This window comes from Myripristis murdjan, chromosome 19 (assembly GCF_902150065.1).
Source record: "Myripristis murdjan chromosome 19, fMyrMur1.1, whole genome shotgun sequence".
Taxonomy (NCBI): domain Eukaryota; kingdom Metazoa; phylum Chordata; class Actinopteri; order Holocentriformes; family Holocentridae; genus Myripristis; species Myripristis murdjan.
This window is the reverse complement of record NC_043998.1, coordinates 11,635,998-11,651,232: the sequence shown is the minus strand read 5'-3', so window position 1 is coordinate 11,651,232 and position 15,235 is coordinate 11,635,998. Positions and strand designations below refer to the sequence as shown.

The 15,235-nt window shown below is 41.0% G+C and overlaps 2 protein-coding genes across 5 annotated transcripts in view; both read right to left on the bottom strand.

Annotated features, from left to right (window-relative positions):
• Nucleotides 1-5,881, bottom strand: part of LOC115378114 (actin-binding LIM protein 1-like) — a 32,260-nt gene extending 26,379 nt beyond the window's left edge. For 3 of the 4 annotated variants that reach the window (XM_030078258.1, XM_030078259.1, XM_030078260.1), the window contains exon 1: nucleotides 5,456-5,881. In XM_030078258.1, coding sequence (XP_029934118.1) covers nucleotides 5,456-5,771 — 316 coding nt within the window. In that variant the 5' untranslated portion in view covers nucleotides 5,772-5,881. Of the gene's footprint in view, nucleotides 1-2,924; nucleotides 3,069-5,455 lie in introns of those variants that run through there. The other variant, XM_030078261.1, reaches the window with a different exon arrangement.
• Nucleotides 5,882-8,751: 2,870 nt separating this feature from the next.
• mfsd1l (major facilitator superfamily domain containing 1-like) lies at nucleotides 8,752-15,167 on the bottom strand. The gene is made up of 13 exons (XM_030078473.1): nucleotides 15,146-15,167; nucleotides 14,155-14,255; nucleotides 13,791-13,900; nucleotides 13,359-13,414; nucleotides 13,116-13,259; nucleotides 12,825-12,983; nucleotides 12,546-12,661; nucleotides 12,306-12,406; nucleotides 11,508-11,619; nucleotides 11,227-11,364; nucleotides 10,169-10,308; nucleotides 9,962-10,073; nucleotides 8,752-9,623 (listed from the first exon to the last, which is right to left on the bottom strand). Exons 1-13 carry the CDS (start codon nucleotides 15,165-15,167, stop codon nucleotides 9,471-9,473), a joined length of 1,464 nt encoding a protein of 487 aa, XP_029934333.1. The 3' UTR covers nucleotides 8,752-9,470.
• Nucleotides 15,168-15,235: the final 68 nt, after the last annotated feature.

Below are 15,235 nucleotides of genomic sequence, written 5' to 3'. Positions count from 1 at the left end.
AGTGACACGCTATGAAAATACAAGTTATCATCCATGAATACATGACTATGCATATATGTAAAATAGACTGTCAGTAGGCCTTGGATAAAGACTTTCCATCAAAAGGCATATGGTTTATGTTATGAATACATCTCTAGAGGCCTCTAAGTCTATGTAGGTTCTTCATGCCAAAATATCCTAAAAGTAAATCTTGAACAAGAGTTTAATCTCAAGGCTTGGCAGGAAACGCTGGCTTTAGACTTCCTCACAGGAATAATTTGGTGTAAAGACGTGTCTCGGCCCTGTCACACTCTTTTGTTAGTCCTGATGGCTGTGTTACTCAGGAGCTAAACTCCATTCAAGACATAATACGCAAATCATCTTCTCCGTTCACATGCCTGTTAACGGCATCAGCTGGACATTTTACACAAGTTTCAACCACATAACTAAATAGTTTTACACCACAAACACATTCGGCTCAGGCTTTGGGCAAGCTGTGCGCTGAGAGTTTGCAAACTTTGGAATTACTTGGAAAATGGTCTTTCATTTTCTGCCCTAACATTTTTGACACAATTAATCGCACAACTTCTTATGCTGTCCTCTACAGAAGGTTACATGAAAAGCTCCTTTTCATGAATGCTTTCTTCAGCTTGGTAAATATTGTCCAAATGGTAATGTCTGATGAGTTTATACAGGCTATAATGTCACAGTGAATTTTTATAAGTGTGCAAAGTAAAAAAGAGTGGACCATTTTGGATCAGATTATAAATAAGGACGTAAACATGGCATTTGATGATGGATGGAGTTGATTTAAATTTTGATTGATTTGAGTTGATTAAAATCAGTCATAGTGCACCTTTACAAATCCTCATTTTTACTGGATGGATAACGTCAGCAGATGTAACTACAGATCTTTAGTAATAGCTGAGCTTGCTTGCTGCTATGGCAAAGACTTTGATGAAGAGAAAAAGGAGTGAAAAGGAGTGTTCATATTTTTAATCCATTTAGCTTAGGTACAAAGACTTATGGTAAAATTCATTGTTTCACTGCCAGGGAAGCTTTCATGTATGATGCATCGACACAGTGGTGTGCAGATAACTTCCCAGCTTCACAGTCTGCCCCGACTAACTAAAACACCAATGACAATGAAAAAAGTTTTTTTATGTCTTAATGGTCCTGTGCAGGACAGGTAGATATGTCCCTGTTGGATTTTGCTATTCCTATGGAGCTTTTCCATAAAAAAATGAATGGTAGACTGATTTAAGGCTTTCTGTAAATGTGCCCCGGGTGAATAGGGTGTGGTACATGCTTTGATTAACAATTCAGCAACACCATGAAATAAAGCTCAGTGCCAGAGCATTGTAAGATACGAGAAGGGTGTAAGAGCAGCTCAAGCAGTCACTCTTCCATTCAGCGGCATTTGAGCAGCTCCAGGAGTTTCTTCAGGAGAGAGAGAGTTCTTCACAGTGAGTCTTTGTAGAACTGGCTGGGCACCGAGACGCAGGAGCCACTTAATCTCACCGGCCTCTAGTCAACTGAAATGGTTTTGAGTCATTTTTTCCCACTGAGTGATGTCACATGCAACTCCGTAGCCGCTGCTGTGCAAGTGAAAGCAACTTTTTGATTTTCTCTTTGACTAAAGATTCACTGCAGCAGTGATTTTCCAGCCATAAGAGAATATCCCTCCATCTGCTGTTTTCATTGCAAAAATAGAACACCATGCCTTGGTATTGAATGTTGGTATTCAATACCAACATTTTCAGTGATTGCCCATTTCAGCAGTATTGCTAAATTCACATACTGGTCTTAAACAATCACGATGCTCTGCGATTAGCTCCGACAGCTGTGGCGCACCATGCACTTTTCCCCACTTGGAGACGACTGTCTTTATCTTGGTTCTCAAGTGTCTAGCTTTGGGTGAAGTTTGGGAATGGTTCACGTTCATCGTATAGAATATAACAGGTATGTCATAAAGTAATGTGATTGTTTGTTCAGAATGCATATGCATATTTAATTTATATGTTGTTAAACTGCTTTATGACAGTATTCATGCAGCCACATGTCACAGCAAGTGTTTTCACAGCGATTTTACTTCTTACTTTACAGAGTGATCAGTCTGATGTTGAGGTAAATCTGAATTTGCAGCTGATTGATTCAACAAACAAGCCTTTGAAGAAGACTCCACTTTGTCTGATTGCAGCGAAGGGGCTCGGGTTTTGAGAATGCCACACATACAAAAAAGTACATTTCTACTGCTGGAATATACATTTACTGGAAGATCAAAACAGGCCGATGCCTCTTGATTCTTTCTGTCCATAGGAAATGAAAAAGAATACACACCTGCATGCACACTGCCCACATCTGTCCACAAATGAATTCCCCTGGCTTGCTGGTGGAAATTGCAGTAAAGTATGACTAAATACAAATTTGTTAGAAGCCACACTAAAGGTAATATTAAACTGGTGTCGCACTGATACGATTCTTTCAATGTTTTCCATCAATCAGTCTCAACAAATTAAGAGGTGTGGCTGAAGCTGTGAGTGTTTCCAGTCATTACAAGAGTTACACTTTCATACATGTGACAAATACATAAACCAGGGCAGATATTCCATACAGTCACAACTATGCAGAGACGTCTGACAAACTACCTGACTTATGTTTCAGCTCCCAATTTACACTACACATACAGTTTGTCTCCAATGCATCCAAAACAAATACAATAATACAACATGTGAGCACAAAAACAAACACGTGTGCAGATGCCAGACAACTTTACTGCTCTACCACAGTGAGCATCTGACCTTTCCCATAGTTTGCTTGCAAATGAAAAAGCAACCGTAAACATGCACGTGCACGCTCTGTCTCTCTCTCCCCTTCTCTCTCTTTCAGTCTTTCTCTCTCCCTCATACACACACACACACACACGGACCCCTGAGAATGTCTACCTTTCTCTTTCATGACCATTGGCTTCAGTGTGGGACGGCTCTCTCTGCGGTGGATCAGAGTGAGGAGAGAGAGGACTGAACTGACAGACCAAGGAGAAAGGGGTGGTCCGAAAGACAGAGGGAAGCATGTGAGCCACGGACAAAAAAAAAGAAGCTGTGGAGTGAGAGAGAGAGAGAGAGAGAGAGAGAGAGAGAGAGAGAGAGAGAGAGGTGTGCATGTGACGGTGAGGGAGAAAGCTATGAGGCAGAACAGAGCAAGAAAAGGCAGATGCTATTTACACTGCTATTTGCTTTTTTGTCTGTTTGTTCTCTATTTTACATCGTCTTCCCACGTTTGATTTTAAATCTAGGGTGTAAACCGCATTACATGCATGACCTGGCACATTCCAATCAAAGTCATGCATGCGTGCAGGAGGGCGCACATGGAAAGCACACAGGAAGACTATAAACCTATCTTAAGGTCCAAGTGTCATTTGATCTCTGGGCGCTGGTCTGAGCTAACTGGGCTCACTGGGATGGACGTGTTTCTCTGTGGGCCGCAAACTTCATCGGAGTAGCCGGAGCAGTAGCTGTGATGTTGAGTTTAGTGAGGGATTAATCTGGTTATTTACAATGTGTAAGCGAAGAAAGTAAAAGCATCCTCAGTGCTATAAGTTTTGTTGTTGTTGTCTTTTTTTTTTTTATTATTGTGGTTTGACTAATAGGCTGGTGATGAGGCATTTTTGTTGTGGTGGTTTGTTGTTGTGGAGTGTTTAAGACTTTACATAAGTTTTATAATAACTGATTATAATAACTGATTTTCCAGGAAATGTGTCTGAATGGTGGAGGGAACTCAATTTAAAAAAATGGACTTTCATATATTAGAGCAGAAGACTTTTTTTTTTTTTTTACTAGACTTACATTTACAGTGACACAAGAGAGCTTTTAAGTGAGAGTCTTTAGTACCTGCAGGTCCACAGTTTGGTCAAAGAAGCCTCTCACGTAATGAAACATAATATACACAGAATACATAAATATTGGTGAACCTGAAAATGAAATAAAATAAAATTTTGAATCCACCTATTAACCTATTAATACAATCCATTTATATGGATTGTATTAATAGGTATGAGTTTCACAGTGTGTAGATAAGTAAATAATATATTGTCATCAGTATTTCTACTCTTATCATTTTGTTACAATTACCTTAGCATTACATTTTCAGCTTTGGTTCCAAGCTTCGTACCATTTTGATTTTTTCATTGATGTTATTTTATGGTAAAAAGCCTCATTTTTGACAATATGACCCAAATTTGCTTGCATTTTTAGTGAAATTGAACTAAATAACGATGTTTCGTCAATTGTAAAATCTCTCTGCCATAGTTATTATATTCTTGCTGTGGAAGTTCACTAATGCTGAAGATGCTGAACCATTTTCATGTTCTTCTGTTTGTCATCTTTCTGTCTTTCTTTTCAGCAGCTCTGCTTAAGGTCATTCCTTTCACATGGGGAATTCATGTGAATAGAATGACTAAAGAAAGCTCTGTGAGTGCATGGACAATAAGCAGTGTTGTTATTGTTTGTCTTTTGCAAAGTATAACTACTTAGTAATTAATTAAATACAGAAATATACAGAAAATGTACAGACTAGACAGTGTCAGTATTCTAGTTTCCCTCAATGTTAAGATACTGTGAAACTAGCACTGCATAATAGGTCAGACTGTGAGCTGAACATGTTATATTCCTCCTGTTTTTGCTGCATCTCTGTTGATCAAGACTGCATCCTGCTCTGTGATCTGCCCTTAACTGTTTTCAGACTGTACAAACTGTCAGAAAAAAATAATTCGCCCACCTCACAGACTGAGAAAAAAAAAAAAAAAAAAAAAAAAACCTCCAGAGAAGCAGGCTCTGAACATGGCTAACAGGGAGGTTCAGACAAAGCATCAGTTTCACTATATCAGAAAAAATGAAGTCTAAATGCCATTTACTGACAATATGCACCATTGTGCAACACAGCAAAAGCACTGAACACGCTGAAACAAGGCGGAATGAGGCAGATCAGACCCAAAACAAGATTTTAACACAAAATATGTGTCTGAATGAGTTGTTGAGATGGAGATTCTGGCAGTACATATACAACAGCCTGAAAAATGTACCTGAAATCATTTAGTCAAGACAAAGGGGGTGGGTGTGGGCAGTTGCAAAAGATTTGTATCATAGCATCGAAACTTTCAGCAACCTTGAGCTTTCTTATTTATCCTCTGATCAAAATTCAAGATATACAGTTGCACATTCATAATAAAGTCTATTTGGAGGTGTAGTCACATGTCATTTTTAGTTGCATCAACTCAGTAACATCTAACAGATTCATCATGACATTATTAATACTCTGCAAATTCACCGGTGACCTCCATACATTTTCCGTCACATTTTTGGCCATAGACTGTAGCTCATAAGGTGAATAACACTCACTAATGTAACAGTCCAGTGATGCTTTGTCATGTAAAAGCGTCACCTGTAACAGATCTTTGAGGAAGCAAACGGTTTGTTACCTGGAATCTCAGCCGGCATGCCCACCAGCTTTTCACACAGGATGTAGTCGTCGGGGTTGATGAAAGGAAGCTGCTCTATCATGGCCTGTTTAGGAATCAGGTAGAGAACCTCTGCCACTTGCCCATCCTCAATGACGGACATGCGCCTGACGGAGTTCTTGCGCGTGACCCGGTCCAGGACCACCATGTCATCGGTGCGATTGGAGCCACAGATCTTGCCCAGGCTGCTGAGGTTCAGAAGGTTAGGCATGTTGATGCACTGGAGACTGTCAGCCCAACAATTCAGGCTGCAGATTGGCACCAAGTGAGAAACCATATAGGGGGAAAAAAAACAGCTTAAACTATAAAAACAGTCAGAGCAGCAAAATGGCAAATCCCTCCCTTGAATGTCAGGTTTGAAGTCGCCCTCTAAGACTTTGTGACTGACTCAGCGTGTGCCCTTGTTGTCCATCAGGCAGTAAGCCACTAACTCCTACCACACTGCCCGTAAGAGGATTAAGAGAGGTATATTTTTAGGGTTTCTTTTCAAGATAAACTGAGGATCTAGGCTCTAGGAACTCTCACATCAGACCAAGCCGTGTATCTGCTGACCTTCTTCCCTCCTTTCCAGTGACTTATGATGAGCGCGTCATGATAAGAGAAGCAACCTTCTAGTAATCCTCAGTGATTGGGGACTTTTTTAAGAGGATTAGAAGCTATAGCCTTGTGCTCTTTCACCCACTCATGCATTCAGTTTAAATCAATAACTTCATATTTAAAGCTACAGCCGGACCACATCTGCACAAGCCAAGCATTTCCTACCTCACAATCCGCTGCTTGATCTTTGGTTGGATTATGGACGAACACAAACACCAGCTGGACACAAAATAATTTGTAGTGAAAACATCATAAGTGGGATGATTTGACGTTGTTGTACATAGTGCCTACAATCATAACATGAGTACATACATCTTGCAAGAGATTGATTTAATATCTTATTTCAGTAATCTGTATGAGTGATTTGGCATGGATTGACTCTGATCCACATTTAACCTGGCTCTAATTCAGAGGCAAAGAGTGGCAGTCTGACCTTTTACCTTGAGTTTAATCATCCTATGCAAGTATCTGAGGGCTGCAGGTTTACCAGGAACAGGGCATCAATTTAGACACTCCCTGCTACTACTGCTTCCTTATTTTCTGTGCAGTCTATTTCAGTGTCCACAAATACTTTAATTCAGTCTCATCTGTGGATTTTCTGTGTAACAGGCAGCAACTAATGCACTGAACAAGATTTTTAGAAAAATAAAAAATAAAAAAAAGGGTCCGTCTCATCTGTCTAAATCAAAGAATTGAGCAATACTCCGTCTCCTTCCCTCTACAGACGCACCCTGTTTGTACAAACAAATTCTGGTGTCGGGTATGAGCACTTCTTCTACAGGAAGTGATAAATTGAAACTTAAGATCAAAACAGCAGCAACAGTTATTATTGCTGAGCTGTCTGGAGGTGGGCCAAATTCAATGATGTAGTCAGATGCCTGTTTTATAACCCCGTTTAGAAACCTGCTCTCTCCCTCTTTGACTCATCCCTTTACCTGGAAAACAGCAGCATTTTACAGGGTGTGTACAAATGTGCTGCTGCATTTAAATCACAGAAGCGCATGAGAATTGGAAATGACTCTGCAACACTCTCAAGCTCTCTCTCTCTCACACACACACACACACACACACACACACACACACACACACACACGGACAGACACAAGAGACATGATAGTGAATCCACGCAGCTAAAACATGATGCTGTTTAATTAAAAACCTGATGCAGGCTCCACTCCACTTAGTCTAGTGGCTGAAGAAAAGCTAAAACAAAGGCTAGAGCTGTGCAAAAGCAATGAATATGTGACATAGTTCACACACACCATTCTTTTGTGTTCTCACGTGTCAAAATCTCACTATATTTAAACTGGCACAGCCTTACTGGTGTATGAGGAGAATAAGAGAGTATGCCTGAGACAAATAACTGTTGCTGGTGGTGTTGCCATATTTATCTGCAGCTATTTTGATACAGGATAGATCCTCGCACTCATCAGTTGTCCACACTAGTGACAGTGTGATGGATCTCTGGATGTGATATAATCAGCTTTTCAACCTCCCTCAAAGGCACACACAAACATGCAAAAACGATACAGCAGTTACATGTTCAGTTACACATTCTGTGGATTCAGAGAACTCTGGCTAAATGACAGAATAGGCATTAATATGGGCGCACATCACGTACATACTGATAGTGTCTGCATGCCCATGCTCCACAACCCACATAAACTGCTCTCTCTTCACTGGGAAGATATGGAGTGCCACCTACTGGCTAATGTGTGCTGAACACGCCCTGTCGACCCTCATTTAAGTGAAAAATAAAATAAGGAAATTATCATTTAACAGGGTTGTGTATCTTTGGAACATGTAACGAGAGAACCAATATGAAATGTGTGTTTCAGTTTTGGGAGTCAAACTATGGAATGATCAAAGTGATTAAAGATGAAAGATGAGAAAAAACTTCAAAATGTAATACGATTAAAATGCAAAATATTTAAGGATAACAATTAAGATAAAAACATTTTCTTTTTTCTTCTTTCTTTTGTATTGCAGATATTCTGGGTTATGGTTTGTGTGGTACAGGCAATAATATCTAATCTAATAATCTAGTAAAATCTAATCAGATGAGGTCACCTGAACCAAACCAGTAGTGCTAATTATATTTAATGCTCACATTTTTATTTCAAGTAGTATTTTTCACCAGGTAATAGTTTACTAAGCAGTTATTATTGTCCTTTTGGGGAAATCTTTTAATACCACTCTATTAAAGGAAGTGCAATACACATAAAGTTCACCTTGATCTTTTTATTATTGGGTGGTTTTAATGCTGGATGATGGGAGCCTGCTGCTGTGACTGCTGGTTGACGGTGAGATGCTGCATTTCATCACAGCCTGTTCGGCGACAGAAAACAACCACTGCCAAATAATTCCCCTAACTGTCTACTTCATAATGAGAAGTTGCACTAAAATTCCACAGCAGGAACTTCCTCATTCCTAAGTGGTCAAATGTCTTGGTCCACTGTAGTGTTTTTAAAAGCCACCAGAGGGCAGCACTGACTCACTATGAATGTGAAAATGACAGGTCGTGCACACAGTCAACACTCAGGCTTTTCATGATTTACGTGACTGGCCAAGGTTATGTTAGTGAATAAAACAAAATAAAATGTGATATTCAGTTAACTGTACCAAGGCCATCATGCAGACAAGGCACAAGGACCATCGACAAAAGTGAACTGCATTTTATTTTTGCTGTTTTGGCAAAACAAAATGGATCAAATTCCCTTCTTCAAGTAGATACTGAAATTATGAACCACAAACATACAATAAAACAGTTTCAAAGGTTCCGCTGTTTCATGAGAAATCAGAAACATAAAACATAAAAAACACATATCGAATATTTGCATGCATGAGTATCTGTTACTTGAAATAAAAACTACCTCATAACCTTTAGGAGAAAGTGGCCTTTAACTAAAAGATGAATTTGCTGAAATTCAAAAAATGACAATGATTGATCTTTAAAAAAAAAAAAAAAAAAAAAAAAAAAAAAAAAAAAAATTAAAATCTATACACTTCTGTGCACAGCACCAACTGTTGTGAATCCCTTAGAGAGAAATGTAGTCAAAAACCTGAAACACTGCATTGTTATTACAGTGTGAAGACAATTTACCTTTGAATACTGCATACCATGGATTTGTTCTGTTTCATGAAGCTGCACAGTAAAGAGTCCACTGTACCAAACAAAGATACAGTATGAAGACGTAATGAGCAATCAGTAACGTGCAACTAAATACCTGAAACGGCAGAGTCCACACTGGCGTCTGACAGGTGGTATAATCTAGAAATTCCCAAAATAGGTGTAACGGACTTCTCAACGAGAGAGAGAGAAAAAGGAAGCAACGGAAAAATATTCAAAGTTAGGAATACGGTGAAAGAAACAAAAAACTTAGGAATTGATAGAGTTAGAGCGTTCAGCCCTGTCCCTATCCTCCTCCTCCTCATTCTGGCCTTCCTCTCCCTCTACCAGAGGCTCTCTGTCCGTGGCGCTGCTGGCAGCCGGCGCTCCAGATCTCTTGGTCGTCTTGTTCAGAGTCCCACCCTGGAGAAACCACGACACAGAGTTAAACGGAGCACACCAGCTATGCTGCGCTGAAACTGAGCTGATAGCTTTACACACAGCATCCAAACACTGTGGTAGACTTCAAACTTTGAAACTGTGGAAATCCTGCCAATGGGATGAGATAATCCCATTCCCATTAGAAAGATCAGCCCTGTAGTGTCAGGAAAGTGACATTTGATTCACTAAATTCTAGAAAAATGTTGATTAGCATAGGAAACAAGTAGGATTATTTCTCCCACTGGTGGATTTTTTTGCAATTAGACCAAAATACTATGTTCACAGAGTGTGTCTGAAGCCATCCAGGTGAGGGGTCTGACCTGTCGGTGATCCACGATGTTGAGCAGCACCGAGGTGACGATGCAGCTGATGGTGTTGGCCAACATGAAGATCATCATCCTCTGCCAACGCCACAGCGGGATCTTAGTCTCACTGGCGAAAACACAGACAACACACAACCGGTCAACACGTAGCGCCCTTACACGTACCATCAGTGCACTGCAACGGGATCCTGACGGACAGCGTACCTGGATTTGGTGCCCAAAATCTGCCCGACAACCAGATTGGATATCCCGATTCCAACCATCTGTATGGAGGTGGCCAGGCCCATGGCGGTTCCCAGAGTGGCCTGAGGGACCACGAGAGGGATCGAGGGCCACATGCTCGCCTGCAACACAGCATGCAGGGCTTAAATTACAAGATAAATAATGAACACCAAAGACACATTTTTTTAACACCACTTGAGCTGTTTATATGGGCTTTTTGTAAGTATTTTGTGGTCACAACAGCAACAATTGAAATTTTACTGGTCTACTATCCTGTGAATATTAACTTTGAGAGCAGGCAAATATAAAACTGGCCATAAAGTTGAGTTAAAGACTCAACAGGGTGTAAGGAAGAAAATGGTGACAGCTAAGTGATACTGTTGAAAAAAAAAAATGGTTAAACCCCCCCCAAAATCCACTCTTTGACACATTATATTGTACTTTACTTTGTCTCAGCTACCTTTAATACAGTCAGTGAATTTAACATTTCTATAATACTATATATGGTGGCACTGTACTCTGGTCTATTGAGGCTACGGCCAATACAGATTGGTATTTCTGCCTTTTCTCCAATGGATTTGTTCCTGTGTCATTATTGAATGTTGTTACAAAACAGTGCGTCTAAGAAAAAAGCTCCTGCTCTTTGACTCTGCAGGAATGACAGCAAAATGTCATGTTAACTATTGAAGTTTCAGATAACCAAAAAATGTTCTGCCCCCAAATTCCACTGTCCAGTAGTTGCACTGGACGTACCTCACATTGTTTACATATGGCCACTTATCCACAGGAGTCACACAAAATGCCCCACCAAACACTAAAAAGGACCCTGAAATGCAGAGTACATTTGCAATAGCTATTTGTCAGCAATGTTAAAGTGCAACAGAGTACATTTCTCCTTTCAGTTCCAACTCAACCAAAATGCAGCGTATCCTCATTCCTGCCTCAAGAACAAATTTGCACCTGCTCTGACAGAGGTTAACCCCTGTGTCATCTGCATAAACCCTCTGACACAGTGACTTGTTTGTTAGGAATGCACTCACAGCAGCAAATGAGTAGGTGACTCCCAGCCATAGAGTGGAGACCAGAGGAGGGACGAAGGTGAAGGCCAGGAGGCCAAACACAGGCAGGGTGAGCACAGCACAGGCCAGCGCGAAAAACCCTCGGAGACCCACGTGGTCCTGCAACACACCAAGACACACACACACAGCTGAGAGTCAAAATTTGCATCAGCCTTATTTGAAACTGAATGACCACCATAAGAGAACGCTTTGGAAAGCTAAAATTGTCATCAGGACAGGGGATGAAGGTTCAGGGTACTTACGATAAGAATTCCCACAACAGCTGAGAGCACCAGCGAGCAGTCGTAAACAGCACCAGCGATGTAGGCCGCCTCCTTCTGACTGTAGTCACTGTACTTGTCCTGGATGAACTTACTGGACAGGGAAAGCACAGTGTGCAGGTGTTAAAACATGGCCATGGTGATGTTTTAACACTGCCGCCATGACTGAGGTTCCTTACTGAAAACATCATGTTAACATCGTGTATAATCACATCTTATTTGTCTTATTTAAGTGGTCATTTATGTTTCCTTGTAAGTTAATTCTTCATCTAAAATGCCTGTTTTTTCCTAGTTTCCACTATCAATTAAAATGACAGGGAACCCTAAGCAATATTTGACCCATAACACATCTTGATCCTAAGAATGTAAATCATGTAGGTGTTTTTTTGTAGTGTTTTTTTTTTTTTTTTTTCTAAACCACCGAGGTTCATATAAAAAATATGGAATCCATGGATTTCGATTTTTCAGGCGAATTCCAGAGGTGTTTTTGTGCAAACATGGTCACAAAGGCTGGGTTATGATGCACTTTAAGGAGCTGCTAACCCACCTGACAACAATTTTATTCATAGGGACATCAATGGAGAATTTTACTACCATGTTTAAGTTCCAGATGCTGTTTTAGAGGCTTTTCCATCCTGGACATAATATCATCTATTGGCATCTTCACTTTAAAAAAAAAACAGCATCGTAATTGGCCACAAAAACCCATTTTGGCTGAACCTTGGTATGCACCGCTCATTTGTGTGTGTGCGTGTGATTTGTGGATGTTAAAATCTCTACCTGGCATCAGCGATGAAGGGGAAGATGCCGTTGTAGAAGAACATGATGGTGAGAACCAGCAGCCAGTATCTGAGCGACAGGAGCTTCACATCCTGAACCCTCTATACAAACAAACACACACACAATTCAGCCAACACACACATCATAACAGGGCAATGAACACACCACACACCACTAGGTTTAATGGACATTTAAACAAAGAAAGATAAGGCCAGTGGTGTAAAACGCTCTTATTCGTACCACTTTGCGGGACTGCTCCTGGATGGCGCCATCCAGCCCCAGCTGCTTCATGCCCATCTTGTCCAGGATGCTGACTATGATGGCAGACAAGAAGCCCAGCATGCACAATATTGCACCTAGAAAATTAAGCATCACATTTAATGGAGCATTTGAAAAAATCATTTTCTTGCTTTGCTGTTTTTAAAACTTTTTTTCTTATGATTCCGAGCACCAGATGACAAGTCAAAGCAGAGTACTAGAGCGTCCGGTGTCTAATCTGTATCTCCACCCTCTTCCTACCTCCCCACAGAGTCCACTGCATGCCGTATCTTTCCTCGAATTTCTGAGTGAGAAAGAAATTCAGGACAGAGCCGAGGCGGGAGAAGGCCAGGGTCAAACCGAAGGCCAAGGCCAGCTCCTTCCCTTTGAACCAGAAGGCTGTGATGCGGTTCTGGACAACTAATAAGGAAAACAGTGAGAGAGGGAGTGAGAGACATTTAGGGATATTCTTTAAGAATTAACATTACAAAGGAAAATACATCAGTTTGCAGGGTGGCCTGCAGCAGGGTGATAATAGTTCGGTGGCCTTACTAGTCAGCGATCCGTTGCCGGAGCCGAACAGCAGCCGGCCCGTGAGCATGAGAGGCAGCAGGTAGGGAGTTCCTTTGAAGTGCGAGCCCAGCGCGAAGATGGACGAGCCCAAAACGCACAAGAAAGAGAAGAGAAACACCCCGACTGCAGGGAGAGAAGGAGAGAGAGAAACACAGCTGATCCTGTCTGTTTTGTCCATTTCTTATTTGTAGACGGGTCATTTTCACCAACATGTGCACTTACAGCGGTTTCCCAGTTTGTCGATCAAGAAGCCAGCCAGGATTACCACCACTGCATTTCTGTTGACAAGACACAAACACACACACCTGTAGTCACCACCTTCCAAATGATATCACTGTTACCTGTATAAGTGAACCAAACTATGTTATGAACTGTGATTTCTTCTCAAACACAGTTTTTACATGTTCATTTTTCTGAGAACAGTATGACATTATAATGAACCCATTCTTAATGCAATAATGCTTCTGATTACTAGTAATAACACTAGGCCTAATTTAAATTAAAAAGAAAGAACATCAATTAAGTCATCTATTTTTTTAAGCTGAACTGAACTGTGGCCTAAAAAGCAAGGCACAAACAGAGCCATGTACAAGGTGTACTGTTACACCCCTGGTTATGCAGAGAATGGTGTATGGAGCCAGTGTGTGTACTCACGTCCATGCATAAATGGCATAGAGAAGGTTATACTGCTGAGGGCTCATCCCCAGGCCCAGCACACAGTCCGACGTCCCATTGACCACCGTTGTATTGGGACAGGTCAGGTTCTGTTGCATGGGAGGAAGTCAGGGACAATAGTTATTGTCTAACCTGCCGTCCATCTTGCTGAGGACAGCATTTGCAAACGAACGACTCAGTGGTGCATTGATGAGGAAAAGTGTGGGACAACACCGTTTTGGAAGTAGTGGTTTTTTAAAAAATGAACATTCCACCTCTTTAGGACATGTAACTAGCGTGTATGGTCAGATGTTGCGGCGTTCACGTTTTCACTTCTCTGTCTGCGATTCTTTCACTTACTTACCCCCTGGAACTGATCCTGCAAAACACTGGGGATGTCAAAGCAGAAATAGGAGCCAAACGTCAGCAGGCAGTTGAAAAAGAGCACCACAAAGCGATAATACGCTGTAGAAAGAAAAGAAAGACAAGAGTCACATCATATCCAAAATAAGAGGTCCCAATCCCCCCTTTTTCAGGCAAGATCCAACTCTGATACCTGAATTTGATTATCCAGCAGTACCAACACGGATACCAGAGGTCACTCATTTTGGCCATGGGCTTAAAACAGCATTATTACATATTTATAATTCATTAAAACGTCAGACTATTGGTAGGTGGATTGTTGTTGTCCGATATCCGATGAATGAATAACATCAGTATCGCCCAATAACGATACTGGATCGGATCGTTCCAGCTCTACCGAAAAATGACATCTTTGTTCTTTGGTGGCTGTTTCTACGACTTTTTCCAAAATTTCAAATTTTAAAACTGAATGTAAAGAAACTGAAACTACACTGCTCTGTGTTGGAATGAATGAGAGCACGGTGGTTTACATTTTCCTCGAAACCTCACAGAATGGACTTAAATGTTATCCAGAATTGATACAAATAAAAAAAGGAACTGTTATGGAATACTGAACATTTCTGCCATTTAAAACAAACGAGCTCAGTTAACAGGGAGGTGAATTTATTTGATATCTGTTGATTTACTGAAAACACCACCAAACATGTCCAGAATCTCCTTTTCACTGGGTCATTTGGTGTGGCCTGTACCTGTAGAGGGGGAAACGCCTCTTGCACAACAAAAGAGGGCAAAATCCTGGGTGGTGTTAAATGTAAATAAGCCACTGGGGCTTTTTATTATGCAACAGACCCAGTGGATAGCGCCTCTTTGCTGATAGTCAGTTCCACTTCCAGCACAAAATGTTGAGTTGGCACAATTTTTCAGGGAAGTGTTGAAAAGCTGAGTTTAGTGAGCACAAATCATATTGGAGCAGAAACAACAGTCAGACGTACCCCTCTCCGCCGGTTGCGCCATGGTGAGGTGAAGGAGCGATGACGAGAGAAGAAAACTTCAGATTCCCATGCTGTTGTTTTGTTTACATG

Coding starts and splice junctions, on each gene's coding strand:
- mfsd1l (XM_030078473.1), bottom strand. CDS start 15,167: ATGGCGCAACCGGCGGAGAGGG. Junction 12,407..12,545: donor AGGAGCAGTCCCGCAAAGTG/GTACGAATAAGA, acceptor TTGTTTGTATAG/AGGGTTCAGGATGTGAAGCT. Junction 11,620..12,305: donor CCCTTCATCGCTGATGCCAG/GTAGAGATTTTA, acceptor TTCCCTGTCCAG/TAAGTTCATCCAGGACAAGT.